The sequence below is a fragment of the Oncorhynchus gorbuscha genome, linkage group LG13 (assembly GCF_021184085.1).
Source record: "Oncorhynchus gorbuscha isolate QuinsamMale2020 ecotype Even-year linkage group LG13, OgorEven_v1.0, whole genome shotgun sequence".
Lineage (NCBI taxonomy): Eukaryota > Metazoa > Chordata > Actinopteri > Salmoniformes > Salmonidae > Oncorhynchus > Oncorhynchus gorbuscha.
The window spans coordinates 38,937,054-38,957,444 of record NC_060185.1 but is presented as its reverse complement, the minus strand read 5'-3'; the positions used below and the strand labels follow the sequence as shown (position 1 = coordinate 38,957,444).

The 20,391-nt window shown below is 43.7% G+C and overlaps 2 protein-coding genes across 4 annotated transcripts in view; both read left to right on the top strand.

The window, feature by feature from the left end:
• Window positions 1-12,113, top strand: part of LOC123992852 (schwannomin-interacting protein 1) — a 67,962-nt gene extending 55,849 nt beyond the window's left edge. For all 3 annotated transcript variants that reach the window (XM_046294420.1, XM_046294422.1, XM_046294421.1), the window contains 6 exons: window positions 1,278-1,396; window positions 4,198-4,315; window positions 4,977-5,174; window positions 9,992-10,115; window positions 10,892-10,985; window positions 11,319-12,113. In XM_046294420.1, coding sequence (XP_046150376.1) covers window positions 1,278-1,396; window positions 4,198-4,315; window positions 4,977-5,174; window positions 9,992-10,115; window positions 10,892-10,985; window positions 11,319-11,370 — 705 coding nt within the window. In that variant the 3' untranslated portion in view covers window positions 11,371-12,113. The remainder of the gene's footprint in view (window positions 1-1,277; window positions 1,397-4,197; window positions 4,316-4,976; window positions 5,175-9,991; window positions 10,116-10,891; window positions 10,986-11,318) is intronic.
• Window positions 12,114-13,754: 1,641 nt separating this feature from the next.
• LOC123992739 lies at window positions 13,755-16,111 on the top strand. Its single transcript, XM_046294208.1, has 6 exons — window positions 13,755-13,930; window positions 14,146-14,300; window positions 14,464-14,559; window positions 14,712-14,753; window positions 14,957-15,106; window positions 15,525-16,111. The coding sequence occupies exons 1-6, from the start codon at window positions 13,909-13,911 to the stop codon at window positions 15,663-15,665; spliced, it is 606 nt and encodes a 201-aa protein (XP_046150164.1). The 5' UTR covers window positions 13,755-13,908; the 3' UTR covers window positions 15,666-16,111.
• The last annotated feature ends 4,280 nt before the right edge of the window (window positions 16,112-20,391 follow it).

Here is a 20,391-nt window from a genome sequence, read left to right as displayed (position 1 = left end):
CACCCTGTACCCCTCATAACACTCTATTCTCTCACTCAGTCACAGACACACACACACACACACGCACACACACACCCTTCTGTGCCAAGCCCCCTCCTGTGGGTGCCAGTGTGTCCTGGCAGTGCCAACAGTAGCTGTGTCTCCTGGGCTCTCTGGTGTGGAGTGGGATTATGGTAATGTTGCGATGGGAGGGAGGGAGGTGTGGGAAGGGCTGAGAGATAAAGGAAGAGAAGGAGTGAGTTAGTGGAAGAGAGATAGAAGTAAGGAGAAATTGAAAGAGTTTGAGGACAGAGTTAAAGTGAGGGATAACACTCAAGGCTTCTGCCATCTTCTCCTTTGCTCTTATTCCCCTCACCTCCTTCCCCCTCTCCTCCAAAGCTCTCTAAAGGCTTTCCTCTCTCTTTCTCTAAACCTCTCGCCTCTCCCCTCTCCTGTTTTCTGAAACGCCTGCTCTTTGTGTATGTGTATGTGTGTGAGCACTGAAAGGGTTTTTCTTCCTCCGTCTGGGACTTTAGAGAGGGTCAATATTTCCCCCCAAACACTCCTCGTCCTGGAGGACTCCCAACCCCCCCGGCACCAAAACATACTGCGCTGTATCTGACTCTGGTACCATTTGACTTCCCAGCACCACCTGTAACAACAACAGTCAAAAGTCCTGTAGCGGCCTTGAACAGTCTAAACTCTCACACTCTGTTGTCTGTCTACTGATAGGCCTGGTTACTGTGGCTGATAACCCAGCCCAGGGAGTGTGAGAGAAAGCCTGTCTCTACACACTTCTTCTCAGGCGTGTGCACAGTGACATTCACAAGGTTTCCATGTGTTTGACACCAATCTATTCACTCCAATCAAGCCATATGGGCCGTCCTCCCCTCACCAGCCACCTGTGGTGCCATTAGCACATATGAGTGTTCCTCCGGGTGTGAGTGTGTTAAGTGCTGCCAAGGCTGACTGGGTCAGAAGTGAGAATTCCTACTGGAAAACAGGCCCAGGAGGCAGGAATGCTTATGGTGCTATTAGACAGGGACACTCAGTGGTTTAGGAACGTGTGTGTTTGACTGCATGAGTGGAGAGAGTGACCAGTGAAAATGTGTTGGACTTTCTCTCATACATCTGCACCACCTAGTGGTGAATATTATAATATTACTGGTGTCTCGAGCTCTCCACGTGTTTTACAGTCTTTGTCAGTTCCCCTCCTCACCACAAGGTTACTGCTAAACAAATGGGGAAGCCTTCAGTTCTATTATTGGCCTCCTTAACCCTCTGCCTCTCCCCTCCAGGCCCAAAAGAATGAGAGGGAGTCCATCCGGCAGAAGCTGGCCCTGGGTAGTTTCTTTGACGATGGGCCGGGTATCTATACCAGCTGCAGCAAGAGTGGCAAGCCCAGTCTGTCCTCACGGTAAGAGACATGTGTCATCAGCTGTACATCAATCCCACAAAGTCAACAACACACAGCTGACTGAAGAATACGTTTCAGCCGTAACAGACTCTTAACAATGTGATGAAACTTTGTTACTCCTTGCTGAAACATAAACATGAGTCTCCGGTTGACTATTCAATGCCCCCACAATGCAGCAGCAGCAGACATAGAATTAGAATGAATAGAACAGGCTTGGAAGCTCTCACCTTGACTGGTAAACTCATGGGTACACTCGCAATGGCTGCCTGGTATTGTGATGCAATCATTTCCACGGTAATGTAGAATGTTCATTCAAATGATGTTAGCTGATGTGGCTCATGTAATGGAATGTATATTTTGTAATGTCAGTTGAGTTGAATCAACAAATCACAGCACAAATTTTAGCACATATTTTACTTCCTGCTTTGCTCCTATGGGTACACTCGCAATGGCCACTAGTGGCGTAGTCCCGAGTGGCGCAGTGGTCTAAGGCACTGCATGTCAGTGCAAGAGATGTCACTACAGTCCCTGGTTTGAATCCAGGCCATATCACATCCGGCTGTGATTGGGAGTCCCATAGAGCAGCACACAATTGGCCCGGCATTGTCCAGGTTTGGCTGGGGTAGGCCGTCATTGTAAATAGGAATTTGATCTTAACTGACTTGCCTAGTTAAATAAAGGTTTAAAAGAATCCATTATGCTGTCATTGACTTGAATGGGGATGCCCGTTCTATTTGTTCTATTTCTATAACAGCACTTGCAGTCAGGAGAGGAGGAGAAGAGAAAATAATAATAAATAATAATATTTATAATATATATAGAAAATTATGCATAAAACAGTTTTTGGGACATTCAAACAGTTATTATGGTAACCGCCTCATTTGGCTGGCCAATTACCTTCATCCAAAATTCCATGACCATCACAGCCACACACACACACACACACACACACACACACACACACACACACACACACACACACACACACACACACACACACACACACACACACACACACACACACACACACACACACACACACACATACACACAGATCAGTTTCACCCTCAGTCCCAGTCCCTGTTCTTGAGAAACAATGACATCACTCTCTTTATGTGTGTGGGCACTGTCACTAGAGTGAAATTGCAGGTTACTGGACATTACTCTAACAGAGTCAGATTTGACCTTTTCTTAATGCCTGTAAAAGTGTCCATCTCCTGGAACTCTGTAGGGCCGTCTCACCAACACAGACAGACTCCTGCTCTCTCCCTCTGATACCTCTGTTGATTGTTGACAGTAAGGGACATTTCCTCTCTCTTTCTCTGCATCCTGGCACTGTGGATCTCACTTCCCAAAATGACCTCCTACACACAACCTCAACCTTACTGGAACCAGTATTCCAGGATACATACATTCATACAGTCATACACACAAAGGCACTCACAACGTTAATGAATCTGAAACTATGCTATATGAAAATTAGATCTCACCAAAGAAACTCTTATGGGGTGAACTCACTGGTTATACTGCTGGATAAGTCAGGTACTTCCATGAACTAGTTCGAAGGTTCGTTTTGATGCTCCTTCCTCTGAAACTACCAATCAATTACTCTGGTCTGACTAAATCTGGACTGATTGGGTCCAGGCTGTGTAATCGATCAGGTTTTCTCTACATGTGTTTGTAACTACTGCTTCAAATAAGCCGATTAATGATCAAAAAGGGTTTGATCCAGATCTTACAGGACTCAGGTCTTCTGAGGTCTAGAGAGCCGTCGGAGTCTAGCTGTTTGGATGGAACCTTCACCCTGGATGGATCGATCCCAAGTTAGAGCAGGAGAGGGAGGAATTTAATAATGCTATGGAAGGCTAGTCGCTATTACAGTCCTATCACAGACACACTGAGACCTCGGTGGAGAGTTGGAGGAGGGTTTGGCCTGAGTGGAAAACTAGATGGGACTGTTATTGAGTTTCTTTCTCACCAGCGGTGCCTAGGTGCATGTTATCTGGGTCAATAAAACCCTACAAGCAATTACTGGTGAGCGAACTTTCCTTAGTCCATAGAACATTCCTTAGCCCAGAGTAATGATGCATCCTCTCTCCCCCATCTCTCTTTCTCCTCTTTCCTCTCTCTACTCTCTCCCTCTTCCTCCCCCTCTCTCCCTCCTCTTTCCTGCTCTCTCTCCTCTATCTCTCTTCCTCCCCCTCTCTCTCCCTCCTCTTTCCTCCTCCTCTCCCTCCCCCTCTCTCTCCCTCCTCTTTCCTCCTCTCTCTCCTCTCTCCTCTCTTCCTCCCCCTCTCCCTCCCCCTCTCTCTCCCTCCTCTTTCCTCCTCTCTCTCCTCTCTCCTCTCTCCTCTCTCTCTCTCTCTTCCTCCCCCGTCTCCCTGTCCCTCTCTCTCCCTCCTCTTTCCTCCCTCTCTCCTCTCTCTCTTCCTCCCCCTCTCCCTCCCCCTCTCTCTCCCTCCTCTTTCCTCCTTTCTCTCTCTCTCTCCTCTCTCCTCTCCTCTTTCCTCTCTCTCTCTCTCTCCTCTCTTCCTCTCTCCTCTCTCCTCCCTCCCCTCTCCACCTCTCTCCTCTCCTCTCTCTCCTCTCCTCTCCCTCCCTCCTCTCCACCTCTCTCTCCTCTCCTCTCTCTCCTCTCTCCTCCCTCCTCTCCACCTCTCTCTCCTCTCCTCTCTCTCCTGTCTCCTCCCTCCTCTCCTCCTCTCTCTCCTCTCCTCTCTCTCCTGTCTCCTCCCTCCTCTCCTCCTCTCTCTCCTCTCCTCTCTCTCTCCTGTCTCCTCCCTCCTCTCTCCTCTCTCCAGGCTGCAGAGTGGGATGAACCTGCAGATCTGTTTTGTCAACGACAGCGGCAGCGACAAGGACAGCGATGCAGACGACAGCAAGACAGAGACCAGTCTGGACACACCGCTGTCCCCCATGGTACAGACTACCACACACACGTTCATATTTCTGTGTGAATGTGTTTCTCTCACTGTTGGGGATTCACACACAGAGTTTGCTATATGAGTCAGAAAGATAGCTCCCATAGGACTTGTGTGGAAGAATGACAGAGCAGGAGAGAGAGGGAAAGGTAGAATGAGAGAGAAATATAAATTCTTAGAGAGATCTACTGTGTGACTCGTGTACTCAAGATAGCACACTCAGTAAGACTGTGACAGAATGCGAGCGAGGGACAACGACAGGGACAGATTCGGTATGAATCAGAGCGATAGCCCTGGGTTAAGCGTGTGGGGGAGAGTAAATGGCCATGCTCACGTTTTCTGGCCCGTTAACCAATACACCGGCAGCAAATGAGGGTTGAATATGAACACGCTCTCTGAAGGACATGGATGAGTGGCCACAGGCTGTCTGACAGACACAGCTAATAGAGAGAGGGAGAGGGAGTGAGGGAGATAATCCCAGTATTTATAATCAGCTGTTATAGCTCTGAGCTGTTTCCCTGTCTGACTGACCTCTGTGTTCAGCGAATGACCTATCAATGACAACACAAGAAGAACGAAGACCCAACGGGAATAAAGTACTAACGTTTCCTTATTTCCCATTCTTCTGTCTCCACTCTCTCCACGTCCCTGTCCCCCAGTCAAAGCAGAGTTCGTCCTACTCTGACCGGGACACTACGGAGGAAGACAGTGAGTCTCTGGAGGACATGGACTTTCTGAGCAGACAGAAGAAGTTGCAGGCCGAGGCTAAGCTAGCCCTGGCGATGGCCAAACCCATGGCCAAGATGCAGGTGGAGGTGGAAAAGCAGAACCGCAAGAAGTCCCCTGTGGCAGACCTGGTCAGTACCGTCGCTATAGGCAACGGGCCTGGAACCTCAGCTTCTAGTCAGCGTTTCTGAACCCAAGTCTTTTCAGAGCAAACCATCCACACGGGTCTTCTTTAACATTGTGATGATGTCACCTAGTAGACACCACCCCCCTCCTTCTCTGCCCGTTGGCGACATCAATGCCCCCCCCAAGCACACACACACACAAAGTCCCCCACACACACACAGATACACACACACACACACACACAGATACACACACACACACACACACACACCAATATCTCCACCTGGGCAGAAGACGTTACTTATTCAGTAAAGAGGGAGTGCTTAGGTTGGTGCGATCTATTATAATATCCCAGAATGGACTGGGTAACGTGTTTGGGGATGTAGTCGTGCCCAGCAGTCAGAAGAGATGAGTGTCATATCTGAGGCCCTGTCACTCAGCTTACACACTGGTGTACTGAACACAGGGGCAGATTAGGCCCTGTCACTAAGCTAAAACACTGGTGTACTGAACACAGGGGCAGATTAGGCCCTGTCACTAAGCTAACACACTGGTGTACTGAACACAGGGGCAGATTAGGCCCTGTCACTAAGCTAACACACTGGTGTACTGAACACAGGGGCAGATTAGGCCCTGTCACTAAGCTAACACACTGGTGTACTGAACACAGGGGCAGATGAGGCCCTGTCACTAAGCTAACACACTGGTGTACTGAACACAGGGGCAGATTAGGCCCTGTCACTAAGCTAACACACTGGTGTACTGAACACAGGGGCAGATGAGGCCCTGTCACTAAGCTAACACACTGGTGTACTGAACACAGGGGCAGATGAGGCCCTGTCACTAAGATAACACACTGGTGTACTGAACACAGGGGCAGATTAGGCCCTGTCACTAAACTAACACACTGGTGTACTGAACACAGGGGCAGATTAGGCCCTGTCACTAAGCTAACACACTGGTGTACTGAACACAGGGGCAGATTAGGCCCTGTCACTAAACTAACACACTGGTGTACTGAACACAGGGGCAGATTAGGCCCTGTCACTAAACTAACACACTGGTGTACTGAACACAGGGGCAGATGAGGCTCTGTCACTAAGCTAACACACTGGTGTACTGAACACAGGGGCAGATGAGGCCATGTTGCTAAGCTAACACACTGGTGTACTGAACACAGGGGCAGATGAGGCCATGTTGCTAAGCTAACACACTGGTGTACTGAACACAGGGGCAGATGAGGCCATGTTGCTAAGCTAACACACTGGTGTACTGAACACAGGGGCAGATGAGGCCATGTTGCTAAGCTAACACACTGGTGTACTGAACACAGGGGCAGATGAGGCCATGTTGCTAAGCTAACACACTGCTGTACTGAGCACAGGGGCAGATGAGGCCATGATGCTAAGCTAACACACTGCTGTACTGAGCACAGGGGCAGATGAGGCCATGTTGCTAAGCTAACACACTGCTGTACTGAGCACAGGGGCAGCGCCATGCTGTGGGCAGACTCACACCTATCTGCTCATTCCTGGGTACAAGTTCTCAGTACATTTGTTATAGAAATATACAAGAATGTGAAACTTTACCAGTTGATTTCAGCCCTACCACAAAATACATAGTCAGAGTGCAGGCTGGCACCTGGCCAGTTTGTTAAACCAGAGGACGCGGGGTTGAGTGCCAGGGGCTCTTGCGTAAGTCACTAATGACAGGAGAAATGAGGGGAATGTGTGTGAGGCATTTTTTTTTTACAGCAGATACCACGCTTTAATTCACTAAAGCCATGAGGCCTTCCAAAGAATTTACACAAGAATTTACACAACACTCCCACCAAGAGAATTACATTATTTTAGTTTTTCCCCATTCATGACATGCTACGATAATACTGATATGATGAAATACTTGAGTATTGTTGTTGGTGGTATCCTTATTTGTATTGCCACTAACCTCACAAGCCAGTAATATCACTGAGGGAGGAAACTCCGCCTCAGACAAACACAATGAGCCCAAACCCATATCGTGACCAAAACACTACCACTCGCGGTGGCCAGCTCTCCCCCGGCATCTCTCATTCTCTCTCTCTTTTCTCACACCCCCGCCTCTCTCTGCATGTCACTGACTTCCGTGCTCCCTCTCCGAACTGAAACAGTGGCAGAGGGGAAACATGGCCCCTGGCGCAGTTGCATGGGTGCCAATGTGAAAGGGAAAGAGGAGTGAGAAACTCTGACAAGAAGAACCAGCTAAGCGATCATGGAAGGAGCACATGGAAGGAGCACATGTTCTCACCCTTAGACACGTTCTCTGTCTCTCCTAAGCTAAGGGGAGAGAGAGAGAGAGAGAGAGAGAGAGAGAGAGAGAGAGAGAGAGAGAGAGAGAGAGAGAGAGAGAGAGAGAGAGAGAGAGAGAGAGAGAGAGAGAAAGGAGATGCACACAGATGATAGAAATAGATTGAACAAGGGATCGAGGGAAATTCTCATACCCAGTGAGCCTGAGATAGAACATGATGCTTCATGATTCACCTTGGTTACTCTCTAGGGTTAATGTCAAACCTGCCCCTATTGAACCCAACAAGGTGTGGTGAGTGACATACAGAATGAGATAGAAGGGGAGAGATAAAGAGGTAGATGAGAGGGAGAGAAACTGAAACTCTTGAGGGAAATACAAACAACAGCAGTGAAAGGCTGTGTGTTGATTTGACAAGAACAAACTGTCAAAGAATTCAGGCAAGACAAAGAGAGAGCGTATAGTGTGTTGCTTACTGCCAAGAGCATAGTCGCGGGAAGTCGTTTGGGGGTGGGGGTGCTACGGATTTTGGGCTGGGGGATGCTGAAAAAAATGCTTTGCCCGCCCTACAGACAGCTATGTCATTCCACTAATACAGAACTAATAAAGGCCCAGTGAACTCTTTTTTTTCTTTAAAAAATATATACACTACCGGTCCAAAGTTTTAGAACAGTGTTAAGCAGATGAACACTCTTGGCACACATCTCAATTTGGTTGAGATCGGGGGATTGTGGAGGCCAGGTCATCTGATGCAGCACTCCATCACTCTCCTTCTTGGTCAAATAACCCTTACACAGCCTGGATGTGTGTTGGCTCATTGTCCCGTTGAAAAACAAATGATAGTGCAAACCAGATGGGATGGTGTATCGCTGCAGAATGCTGTGGTAGCCATGCTGGTTAAGTGTGCCTTGAATTCTAAATAAATGACAGACAGTGTCACCAGCAAAGCACCGCCACACCACAACACCTCCTCCTCCATGCTTTAAGATGGGAAATACACATGCAGAGCTCATCCGTTCACCCACACTGCGTCTCACAAAGACACGGCTGTTAGAATCTAAAATCTCTAATTTGACTCCAAACCAAAGGACAAATTTCCAAAAGTCTAATGTCCATTGCTCGTGTGTTTTCAACCAAGCGAGTCTCTTCTTCTTCTTGGTGTCCTTTAGTGGTGTTTTTTAACCTTTATTTAACTAGGCAAGCCAGTTAAGAACACATTTTTATTTTCAATGACAGCCTAGGAACAGTGGGTTAACTGCCTTGTTCAGTGGCAGAATGGCAGATTTTTACCTTGTCAGCTCGGGGATTCGATCTTGCAAACCTTCGGTTACTTTCGGTTACTAGTCCAACACTCTAACCACTTTGCAGCAATTTGACCACGAAGGCCTGATTCACAAAGTCTCCTCTGAACAGTTGATGTGGAGATGTGTATGTCACTTGATGGTAACTCTAATAAACGTATCCTCTGCAGCAGAGGTAACTCTGGATCTTGTTTTCTTTTCATGAGAGCCATCATAGCACTTGAGGGTTTTTGCAACTGCCCTTGAAGAAACATTCAAAGTTCTTAAAATGTTCCGTATTGACTGACCTTCGTGTCTTAAAGTAATGATGGACTGTTGTTTCTCTTTGCTTATTTGAACTGTTCTTGCCATAATATGGACTTATGGTCTTTTACCAAATAGCGCTATCTTCTATGCATTAAGAAGGAAAGAAATTCCACAAATTAACTTTTAACAAGGCACACCTGTTAATTTAAATGCATTCCAGGTGACTACCTCATGAAGCTGGTTGAGGGAATGCCAGGAGTGTGCAAAGCTGTCATCAAGGCAGAGGGTGGCTATTTGAAGAATATCAAATATAACATATATTTTGATTTGTTTAACACTTTTTTGGTTACTACATGATTCCATATGTATTATGTAATAGTTTTGATGTCTTCACTATTATTATACAATGTAGAAAACAGTAAAAATAAAGAAAACCCCTTGAATGAGTAGGTGCTCTAAAACTTTTGACTGGTAGTGTATATTCAGATTTTTTAGGGGGTGCTACAACACCTTCAGCACCCCTACTTCCCGCAGATATGGCCAGAAGGAAGGAGACAGAGTTGTTTCCTGTAGCTGTCTATGACTAGGGTCAGTTCAGGGACCATTGCTGTGCTGTATATTGCTGTGACAGTCAAGTCACTAGGCTGACCCCTGCTGGAGAGATTGGGCTTTGCATCATATTACAGTCTAGTGCTCGAGCTGGGCAGCTCCTGTAGCATGGGGCTGCTTTCAGCAGCTGGATATATTTATGAGATGCAGATTAAACTGAAATGGCACCTTTCCTCAAGCATCTGCACCATCTTGCACACACAAACACACATAGGCCTACACACACTCACACCCACATATACTGCAGTGTCGTTGGGTTCTGTAGTGCCCAAGAGTCCAAATCAATGAGTGTACATATTTGGTACTTGTACATTTCCGATGTGCTGTATGTTTCTGAAAATGTGTGTGTATTTCTAACTGGTGTTGTGTGCGTTTCTCTCTAGCTGCCCCACATGCCCCACATCAGTGAGTGCCTGATGAAGAGGAGCCTGAAGCCTACAGACCTGAGAGACATGACCCTGGGACAACTACAGGTTATAGTCAACGACCTGCACTCCCAGATAGAGAGTGAGTACCACACACGCACACACACACGCACACACATGTTTTTCTATTCTTGTGGGGACCTAAAATGTATTTCCATTTTAAAATCCTATTTTTGTCTAACCCCTAACCCTTACCCTGAACCTAAACCTAAACCTAACCCTAACCCTAACCATTGGCCCCTAAGCTTAAAATAGCCTTTGTGAGAATTGTCCTTGTTTTACAATCCTTGTGAGGACTTTTGGGGATTTCAGGTCCCCACGAGGATAGAAGAACAAGAACACAGGCACACTCACACTCACGCACATACACACATTGTTAGTTATGGACTGTATCTTTGGTATTGACAGTCATTTCAGACAATGTAAGTTGGATGCATGTGTGATGATACTGGTGAAAGACATACAATACCTCATTTTACCAAGAAGGCCCAAAAATCCCCCACAAAAAAAATGTTGCTATAGGATCTTGTATTTTAGTGGCATGGTTTAAAAATAAATGTTCCAATCGAAATATGTGTATCGTATGACTTGGGACTGGATTCAATCCGTATCGTGGAAGATCCGTGTTATAGCTCGATTGAAATGATATATAAAAGCAATATTCCCGTGTTGGCGGAGACTGCATTCACTGTAACCGCTGCAAATGTCGGCTCAATCGGAAATGACCTTTTAACAGAGATCTTCCGCGATACTTCTGCGATATGGATTGAATCCAGCGCCTGGTGTATGTTAGTGTTCTAATGGTGTGTTGTTGCTCTAATGTTTTTCTGACGTTGTTCTGATGTTTGTCTTCTCCAGGCCTGAATGAGGAGCTGGTGCAGCTGCTGCTGATCAGGGATGAACTGCACATGGAGCAGGATGCCATGCTGGTGGACATAGAGGACCTGACCAGGTGGTGATGCTATCTAACACACACACAGAGACACACAGAGACACACACACACACACACACAGCCTCCAGGGCTATGACCGCAAACAGGCCACAAATGATTGGGGGAACTCTGTCTTTGGGACTGATGTTTAGCAAAGGTTATACATTTGCATGATTTTCATACAGAAGCATACACAAACACACGTACACACACAGCTGCAAGAACAAGGACCTCAAACAGGCCAGAGAATGATTAGGGGAACTCTGTCTTTGAGAGAGACGTTAACCACAGTGTGATATATTTGCTGCAGCTAATAAAGTAGTTTATCTAATCATCATATTGTTTTTACTCAGGCATGCTGAGAGCCAGCAGAAACACATGGCTGAGAAGACCCCATCCAAATGAGACACCTCGACCCTACCCCATCCCTTTACTTCACTCCTGCCCCATCTTGGCCCCTGTGCCCTGCCCCATGTCTCTCGCTGTCTGCCCCTCTCCCATGGTGGCAGCAGCCAGAGGAAGTCCAGCCTTTCATTTGCTTCTGTGGTTGTCCCAGCGCTAAAGACAGAGAATTTCCTGCTTCCTGGGAGAAGAGGAAACTGATTGTGTGTTGTCATGGATACTGTCCCGGCTTCCTGTGCAGTGATCGGCCTTGCTTCGCTATTGTTTATTTTTAACTTTTTACATTTGCCACTAAATTATAACTGTCGATACAAAATGGTGGAGAAAAAAAAATAATAGTGAGAAATTAGTGGAAAGTCAGTTAAAAGAGAAAAAAAAAACATTGTATAAAACTATGAAGACTAACTTCAGACTATTTTAAGTTGAAAGGTAATTTTTAAGTATTTCAAAGTCAACCTCTTTTTATTCTGCACAATTGGTAGTTTTCAACTGAGAAATGTTTATTTGAAGGTGCTAAAAGAGTGTAAAGGAAACATGCCTGCCTTGTAGTGGAGTTGTAACTTTTGGTAATACATTCACTCTGATCGGTCTTCAACATTTTGTGAATGTTGATTTTCTGACACGAGTCATTTTAAATGAATAAATGTGTTAATATCATTTACATCCTATTGTATTGAGAATTTTTATTTGAGGGAAGAAATGTTTATGTACAGATATGTAAAATAAAAAATAAACTTTGTTTCATATATTGTGGTTTGGTGTGCAGTCTGTTAAGAAAAGTGGACAGAGATTGAGATATTATTGTAAATACTATAAGTGCAAACTGGTAAAACAAAGTACATTAACAGTGCATTTATGACTATTTCATAATTATGTAATACTAATACTGACAAGTGCATTGTAGGATTTTGGAAATAATTCATAAATGAATAACCATTCCGACATCACTGCCATCTGGGAAGAGAAACCTGATCACTCAGCTGAATATTTTATTTATAGGCAACAAGAGTATGAAGTATGAAGAATGAAGAATGAAGAATGCATCAGTTTTTCTATTATTACATTTTTCGATGAACAGACATACAAAACCATCTTATTTTAAAGAGTAGATGATTTTAAACCTTTAGGCCTAAGATAGCTCTGTGCTTTACTGTGATTGTGGTTTTGAAAGGTCTGATTTCATATCAATGGTCACAACCACAAGCATCATCCACTTCTGTGAAACTCTCCCCTGCAGATTGACTCACCATGGCCTCTCTTTCTCTACAGGCCCTGAGAGTCAGCCTTTACGGGAAGAGGTGTACTTTCTTAACTAAACAGGCCAATGGTAAACAAATTCAAATGCCAGGGTTCAAATTATGGAGGTGTGCAGGGGTCATGGGCAATCCCATTACATTTTAGTCATTGTTTAGCATACTCCTGCATACATTTTAGTACTGGTCAACATTGGGAATCGACCCCCCCCTCCCAACTGCCACTGTCACAGAGAGATTTCTGATTGATTTAAGATGAAATCATCTAATCAACCCTATTATGGTCAACCATCTTACTTTATCTGACACTTAATAGGCATTTGCTTTATTCTTTAAAAAAAATATATATATATGTTTAAGTTGAACATGTGCTCTTTATGACAGAATATACAAATTAGGTGAAATCTAACATAGTTTTTTTTAAACAAGTTACTTCTCGAAAGTCACCGAATTGATGAAACAACCTCTTTATTCTGACCCCTGTAGTGAAGAACTCAATCAAAAGTTGGGAAATTAAACCTATTCCCTATTTACATTGTTTTTCGTTGTTACGAAATGTATGTTTATAATGTATAATTGAAAGCATGAAATAAAAACAACTATGAATGTAGTTTAAGACAATCAGCCTTCTAGAGAAGAGGCTCATGTCAAAGTAGACTAAAGGCTACTACCCACCCACAATATCTCTAGGCCTATAGCGCAATCATTTAGAAAATGCTTTCTAACATTATTCATCTGTCGAGTTTTGACAATTACAATTCAAATACGCAGCAAGAGTAAAACATTGACATCAAAATGCCTGTCTCGCGTAGTTTTTTTTGCAATCGGTGGGTACTGTAAAGTTTCTGGATAGAGTTGGGTTACGCAGTGATATGCTGCCCACAAGAGAATGTGACTCAGTTATAGAGTTGAACTGCATTACTTTAACTGTAATGTAAAACAAATATATGTATCGGTATTGTATTATTCATTCACTTTAAGGCATTGGCTTCCTCTTGAGCCTACTCATGCAAATCAAAACGAGCCCCTAGCTGTTAATTCCAGTTTCACTTGAAGGAGTCACTCATTGGCCGAGATGCAAACAGAGACCACTCAGGAAATTACACACGACTGACGCGTCGCTTTAATTTCGGTGTCTCTTGTTGTTTTGTTGTATGTAATTCCGTGTTTAAATCTGTCCAGGGAATTCCCTCAAGGAGCGCTGCACGGCTCTATATAATGATCAGATGAAGCAAAGATGACAACACCTATCAGTTTACGCCACACTTGAGTCAAAGATCTCAGAATCATGCTGCCAAACTTTTATTTATGTGAGTATTCATTTTATTTGTTCATCATTTTTTTTAATCAACTAACCCTCTGAAATGATATGCCTCAAACTTGACATAGTCTTCCGTTTTCATTTATGGAGTTAAAGAATGACATTTTCAGGGGTGTTTTTATTATTGATCTGTTTAGAGGATTATTGGCGTGATGCATTGGTTGGTGCTGACTGACTGACTGATTGTGTCCTCCCTCCACACAGACTTTACCAGCTGTGTGCTGCTGCTCGCTTTGTTCTGCCAAGTCTCCATGGGAACCCCAGTGCGCACGCCGCGGAGTTTGGACACTGAGAAATGCGGGCAGTGCGCTGACCTCTCCAGAGAGCTCGTCAAGAATGTTAGAAAGCTCCTGGACAACGTGAGTGACAATTATAACGAATGAATTTGAACGTTTAATTCATATCTAATGTATTGTTCATTCAGTCAGTCAATCCGTCTGTATCGTTGATATGCTTACAGTTTATTCACACAGTTTGTGATTAATGTATCCACTTACTAATTGAATCATTTTCCCTTGATAGGAAAACCTGTTTAGGGGTTTAAACTGCTCGGAGCAGCGCGTGGAGGTGAACAGTAAGACCCAGACAGTCCTAGCCTGCGAACCCAACACCGACAGGGTAAGTCACAGTCATTTGCTAAATTCATATCAACATTATTTTTTTTAAATTATACTTTCTCGGACTTTTAAGTATTAATTGAAAGTGATAATTAGGATTTACAGAATAGTGAATTCAGTCGATTGATGCATTATTTTGCTGTATTTCCTCAGAACACAAGATGTTCTGGTCAACGGAACACCACATTCAGTGAGGTAACTATTGTGTTCTTACAATATTGCATCATTGTATATAAATCCACAGTTTTAAAAATAAATAGTTAGATCTTTAGATAGTCTGTAGATTTTATAGTGATGGCATTTCACATAATTCACCCATTCTTAGCTCACCCATTTCAACTGCCTCCTATATGTCTGATTGTCTGATCTCTGTCCATCTTTATATTTTCTTCGGACAGAGTGCGTGTCTGAGGAACATCCGAGCAGACCTAGGACATTATGCTGCCTCACTACAGGCTTACAAACAGGCCGACCTCAGCTCCACTGTCCAGGACACCAAGAACCTACTCAATAATTGTCCATCCACACAAGGGGATCCTTCCTCACATGTAAGATTAGATTTTTCGATTTCTTTTTTTGTTGTTGTCATAAAACATCTCTTCCTTCCCTGAATGTTCCTTTTTCTTTTGACTCAGTTTTCTAATGACAACAAACTCATACAGACAATTACAAAACTGTATACAAAAAAAATGTGTTTCTCTGTGTTTGAAACAGCACAAATGTTATTGGCACGCATACAACTATGGACTTAATAATAATAATATAATAATAATATATGCCATTTAGCAGACGCTTTTATCCAAAGCGACTTACAGTCATGTGTGCATACATTCTACGTATGGGTGGTCGCGGGGATCGAACCCACTACCCTGGCGTTACAAGCGCCATGCTCTACCAACTGAGCTACAGAAGGACTTAAAGTTTGCATTTTTATAAAGTTAAGCTTTGTTTCCTTTTGCCCTGCAGGTTGCAGACGCTAAGCTGACTAGTGGTAACTCTGTCGACCAGAGGGTCCATCTGTGTAAGGTACTGAAGGGCTTCCACCTCCGGGTCATCACCATCAGCAGAGCCATGGGCTACATCTCTGCTGGGGACCACAGGAAGTAAACCCTCATCTTCAAAACCATCCGATTTCTCATCATCATCAACTATAACAAGTGCTGATAATCTTCATCATCATCATCATCACCATCAAAAAGTGAATCATCAGCAACACTGATTGTCATCTTCATCATCAGACATCATCCTCAACAACTACTTTGCCATCCTAACTGTTGAATACTTACTGCACTACACTGTGAATGCCTAGATGAGTAGGACATGAGCTATCTAAACTCCTTTGGCTCAGTTAGAGCTGAATGATAGTAGGTTTAGTGCAAAACTAGTCAATGAAGATCATGTTGGTCAATCTATTTATTTATTTATTCCTATATTTAAGGACTGGGATTTATTTATTTATTTGATTTATGAAATGTATCTATTTATTTATTTAACAATATGTTATTAATGTTATTTATTGGAATACTTGTAATAAAGTATTTATTACAAGCTTACTGAGACGGATTATGTATTTATTATATTGACTGGCTGTTAATGTTAGCTTTGTTGTCTGTGTTGCTCCGTGGGCTTAAACATTCTATCCATGAATAGGCTAAATACGCTTTTGTTTGTTGTAAAAAAATACATTATCTTTATGGAACATCTTGAAATATAATATCATTCAGACGGGAGGGAAGGCAGTGTGTTTCCACGGAGATCCTCAGGCTTCTCATCAGGTTCTTTGGCCCAACGTTATCTTTCCTCTCCTTCGGCTATCTCTTGGGCAACCTCAGCCGTTTCCGTAAGGTACGTTTCTTGGTGTATGCGAATTTGGCTATCAGGTCGCTCTTGTCGTCCACATCCGGCTCAGGTAATCAGAACATTTTTGCCCCATCTACAGTGTCTCCCTGTGGGTGACAAGAGTCTTTGTTATCACCGTGCCTGCATTAGTCAAATGCGACACCGCGTGCTTGGAGTCATCCTCCCAGCCGGCCTTTGATTTCAGTCATCTGCCGGGCGGACAGGTATAGTAATGACTGCCCATCCTCGTCCTCCCACACGTCTCGAGGTCTCGCGGGTCCAGTCTCCCGGGACCTGGGAATGTCTTGACAGGTCCAGGGAGGGTTCAGACACCAATGGCCATAGCTCAAGACCCGAGGTCCTTCGATTGTCGTTTTTGCACTGCATCCTGTTCAGCATATATCTTAGTTTTCAGTATTCAATGCAGTATCGGGATATTTGTGATATCTGTAGTTGTGGATATTGCAGTAATGCTGGTCAGGGTGCTTTTATAAACCTAGGTTCAGATGACAACTTGATTGTAAGCCACATCACTTAGCATCATTTGAATGAGCATTCTATATTTGTTACGATCAACTAGGAGTGGTGGGTGGAATCAGGCGCAGAGAGCAGGGTTCAGTCTTTCTTTCAAATTTATTCCCCAGCGCAACAAAACAGTCACGCCAAAACACAGGGCGTATATAAATTGCCAGTCCAAACAACAGGACAAAATAGTCCGGAGAATAAATACACAAATAACACACACCATCAAACACAGAGTAACACAAACAAGCCCGCACAAATACCCAGCGGGCCTAGTGCCCTTAAATACCCTACAAACAAACCCTAATACAAAACAGGTGTTCCCAATTACCCAATAACCCAAAACAAATTGAAAGGGAATCGATGGTAGCTAATAGGCCGGCGACGAAGCGACGACGACCACCGAGCACCGCCCGAACAGGAAGAGGCACCATCTTCGGCAAGGTTCGTGACAATATTACCATGGCAATCCAACAGCAGTTGATTGAACATTTTAAATTGCCATGGACATAACTGCATCACAATACCAGCCATATGGAGTGTACCCATGAGTTTACCATTGCTCTTGATTCTAAGCAATGTTGTGCTTCTATTGTTATTGACTTTGCCAAAGCTTTTGATACGGTAGACCATTCCATTCTTGTTGGCCGGCTAAGGAGTATTGCTGTCTCTGAGGGGTCTTTGGCCTGGTTTGCTAACTACCTCTCTCAAAGAGTGCAGTGTATAAAGTCAGAAAATCTGCTGTCTCAGCTATGGCCCGTCACCAAGGGAGTATCCCAAGGCTCGATTCTAGGTCCCACGCTCTTCTCAATTTGCATCAACAACATAGCTCAAGCAGTAGGAAGCTCTCTCATCCATTTATATGCAGATGATACAGTCTTATACTCAGCTGGCCCCTTCCCGGATTTTGTGTTAAATGTTCTACAACAAAGCTTTCTTAGTGTCCAACAAGCTTTCTTTACCCGTAACCTTATTCTGAACACCTCCAAAACAAAGGTCATGTGGTTTGGTAAGAAGAATGCCCCTCTTCCCACAGGTGTTATTACTACCTCTGAGGGTTTAGAGCTTGAGATAGTCACCACATACAAGTACTTGGGGGTATGGCTAGACAGTACACTGTCCTTCTCTCAGCACATATCAAAGCTGCAGGCTAATGTTAAATCTAGACTTGGTTTCCTCTATCGTAATCGCTCATCTTTCACCCCAGCTGCCAAACTAACCCTGATTCAGATTACCGTCCTTCCCATGCTAGATTACAGAGACATAATTTATCGATCAGCAGGTAAGGGTGCTCTCGAGTCGCTAAATGTTCTTTACCGTTGGGGCCAAACCATCAGATTTGCCACCAATGTTCCTTAAAGGACACATCACTGCGCTCTATACTCCTGTAAACTGGTCATCTCTGTATACCCGTCGCAAGACCCACTGGTTGATGCTTATTTATAAAACCCTCTTAGGCCTCACTCCCCCCCACTGAGATATCTACTGCAGCCCTCATCCTCCACATACAACATCGGTTCTGCCAGTCACATTCTGTTAAAGGTCCCCGAATCACACATATCACTGGGTCACTCGTCTTTTCAGTTCGCTGCAGCTAGCGACTGGAACGAACTGCAACAAACACTCAAACTGGACAGTTTTATCTCAATCTCGTCATTCAAAGACTCAATCATGGACTCTCTTACTGACAGTTGTGGCTGCTTTGAGTGATGTATTGTTGTCTCTCCCTTCTTGCCCTTTGTGCTGTTGTCTGTGCCCAATAATGTTTGTATCATGTTTGTGCTGCTACCATGGTGTGTTGCTACCATGTTGTTGTTATGTTGTGTTTCTACCATGCTGTGTTGTCATGTGTGCTCGCTTGCTATGTTGTTGTCTTAGGTCTCTCTTTATGTAGTGTTGTGTTGTTTCTCTTGTTGTGATGTGTTTTGTCCTGTATTTATATTTATTTATTTTTAATCCCAGCCCCCGTCCCCGCAGGAGGCCTTTTTCCTTTTGGTAGGTCATCAGTGTAAATAAGAATTTGTTCTTAACTGGCTTGCCTAGTTAAAAAAGGTTCAATAAAAATGACCAGTCAAATTTCCATATGGAGTGTACCCATGAGCTTACCAGTCTAAATAAGCCCCTTCTAGAGTGTACTCATGAGCTTACCAGTCTAATTAAGCCCCTTCTAGAGTGTACTCATGAGCTTACCAGTCTAAATAAGCCCCTTCTAGAGTGTACTCATGAGCTTACCAGTCTAATTAAGCACCTTCTAGAGTGTACCCATGAGCTTACCAGTCTAAATAAGCCCCTTCTAGAGTGTACCCATGAGCTTACCAGTCTAAATAAGCCCCTTCTAGAGTGTACCCATGAGCTTACCAGTCTAAATAAGCCCCTTCTAGAGTGTACCCATGAGCTTACCAGTCTAAATAAGTCCCTACTAGAGTGTACCCATGAGCTTACCAGTCTAAATAAGCCCCTTCTAGAGTGTACCCATGAGCTTACCAGTCTAAATAAGCCCCTTCTAGAGATTATATTTCTATGGTAGTACTCAATAAAAGCAAAGATAGCTTAATCGAAAAAGACTCAAGTGAAATTGAAAGTCACCCAGTAACATTCTATTTGAATAAAAGTATCTGGTTTTAAATGTGCTTAAGTATAGTGGTGGAAATAGTACTAAATTGTCATACCTGAGTAGAAGTAAAAAGTAAAAGTAAGTGCTGTACATCAAATTCCTTTTATTATGCCAACCAGATCGTGCAATTTTCCAGGTCTGGGAGGAGATCCCTCAGGAGACCATCCTCCACCTCATCAGGAGCATGCCCAGGCGTTGTAGGGAGGTCATACAGGCACATGGAGGCCACACACACTACTGAGCCTCATTTTGACTTGTTTTAAGGACATTACATCAAAGTTGGATCAGCCTGTAGTGGGGTTTTCCACTTTAATTTTGAGTGTGACTCCAAATCCAGACCTCCATGGGTTGATAAATTTGATTTCCATTGATAATGTTTGTGTGCTTTTGTTGTCAACACATTCAACTATGTAAAGCATTTAATAAGAATATTTCATTCATTCATATCTAGGATGTGTTATTTTAGTGTTCTCTTTTTTTGAGCAGTGTATTTATAGGTGCGTGAATAGGACTATATTGCTGTCCTGCGTGAGCATTTGAAATGTAACGTAACGAGTACTTTTGGGAAAATGTACGGGAGTAAAAAGTACATATTTTCGTTAGGAATGTAGTAGAGGAAAAGTAGAAGTTGACAAAAATAGAAATAGTAAATAAAGTACAGATACCCAAGAAAACGAATTAAGTAGTACTTCAAAGTATTTTTTACTTAGTTACTTTACACTACTGGCAAATGTTATTTGTTACATGCTTACTGGCCCTTCCCAACAATGCAGAGAAAAAAATTGAAATAGTAGAAAAATTGAAAATGCAAAAAGAGGAATACATAGAAAGATAACAACACAAGGAATAAATACACAA

Excerpts from the sequence above, each read along its gene's own strand:
- LOC123992739 (XM_046294208.1), top strand. The coding sequence starts at position 13,909 with ATGCTGCCAAACTTTTATTTAT. Across the intron at positions 14,301-14,463 it reads TTAGAAAGCTCCTGGACAAC|GAAAACCTGTTTAGGGGTTT; the intron begins GTGAGTGACAAT and ends TTCCCTTGATAG. Across the intron at positions 14,754-14,956 it reads GGAACACCACATTCAGTGAG|AGTGCGTGTCTGAGGAACAT; the intron begins GTAACTATTGTG and ends TTCTTCGGACAG.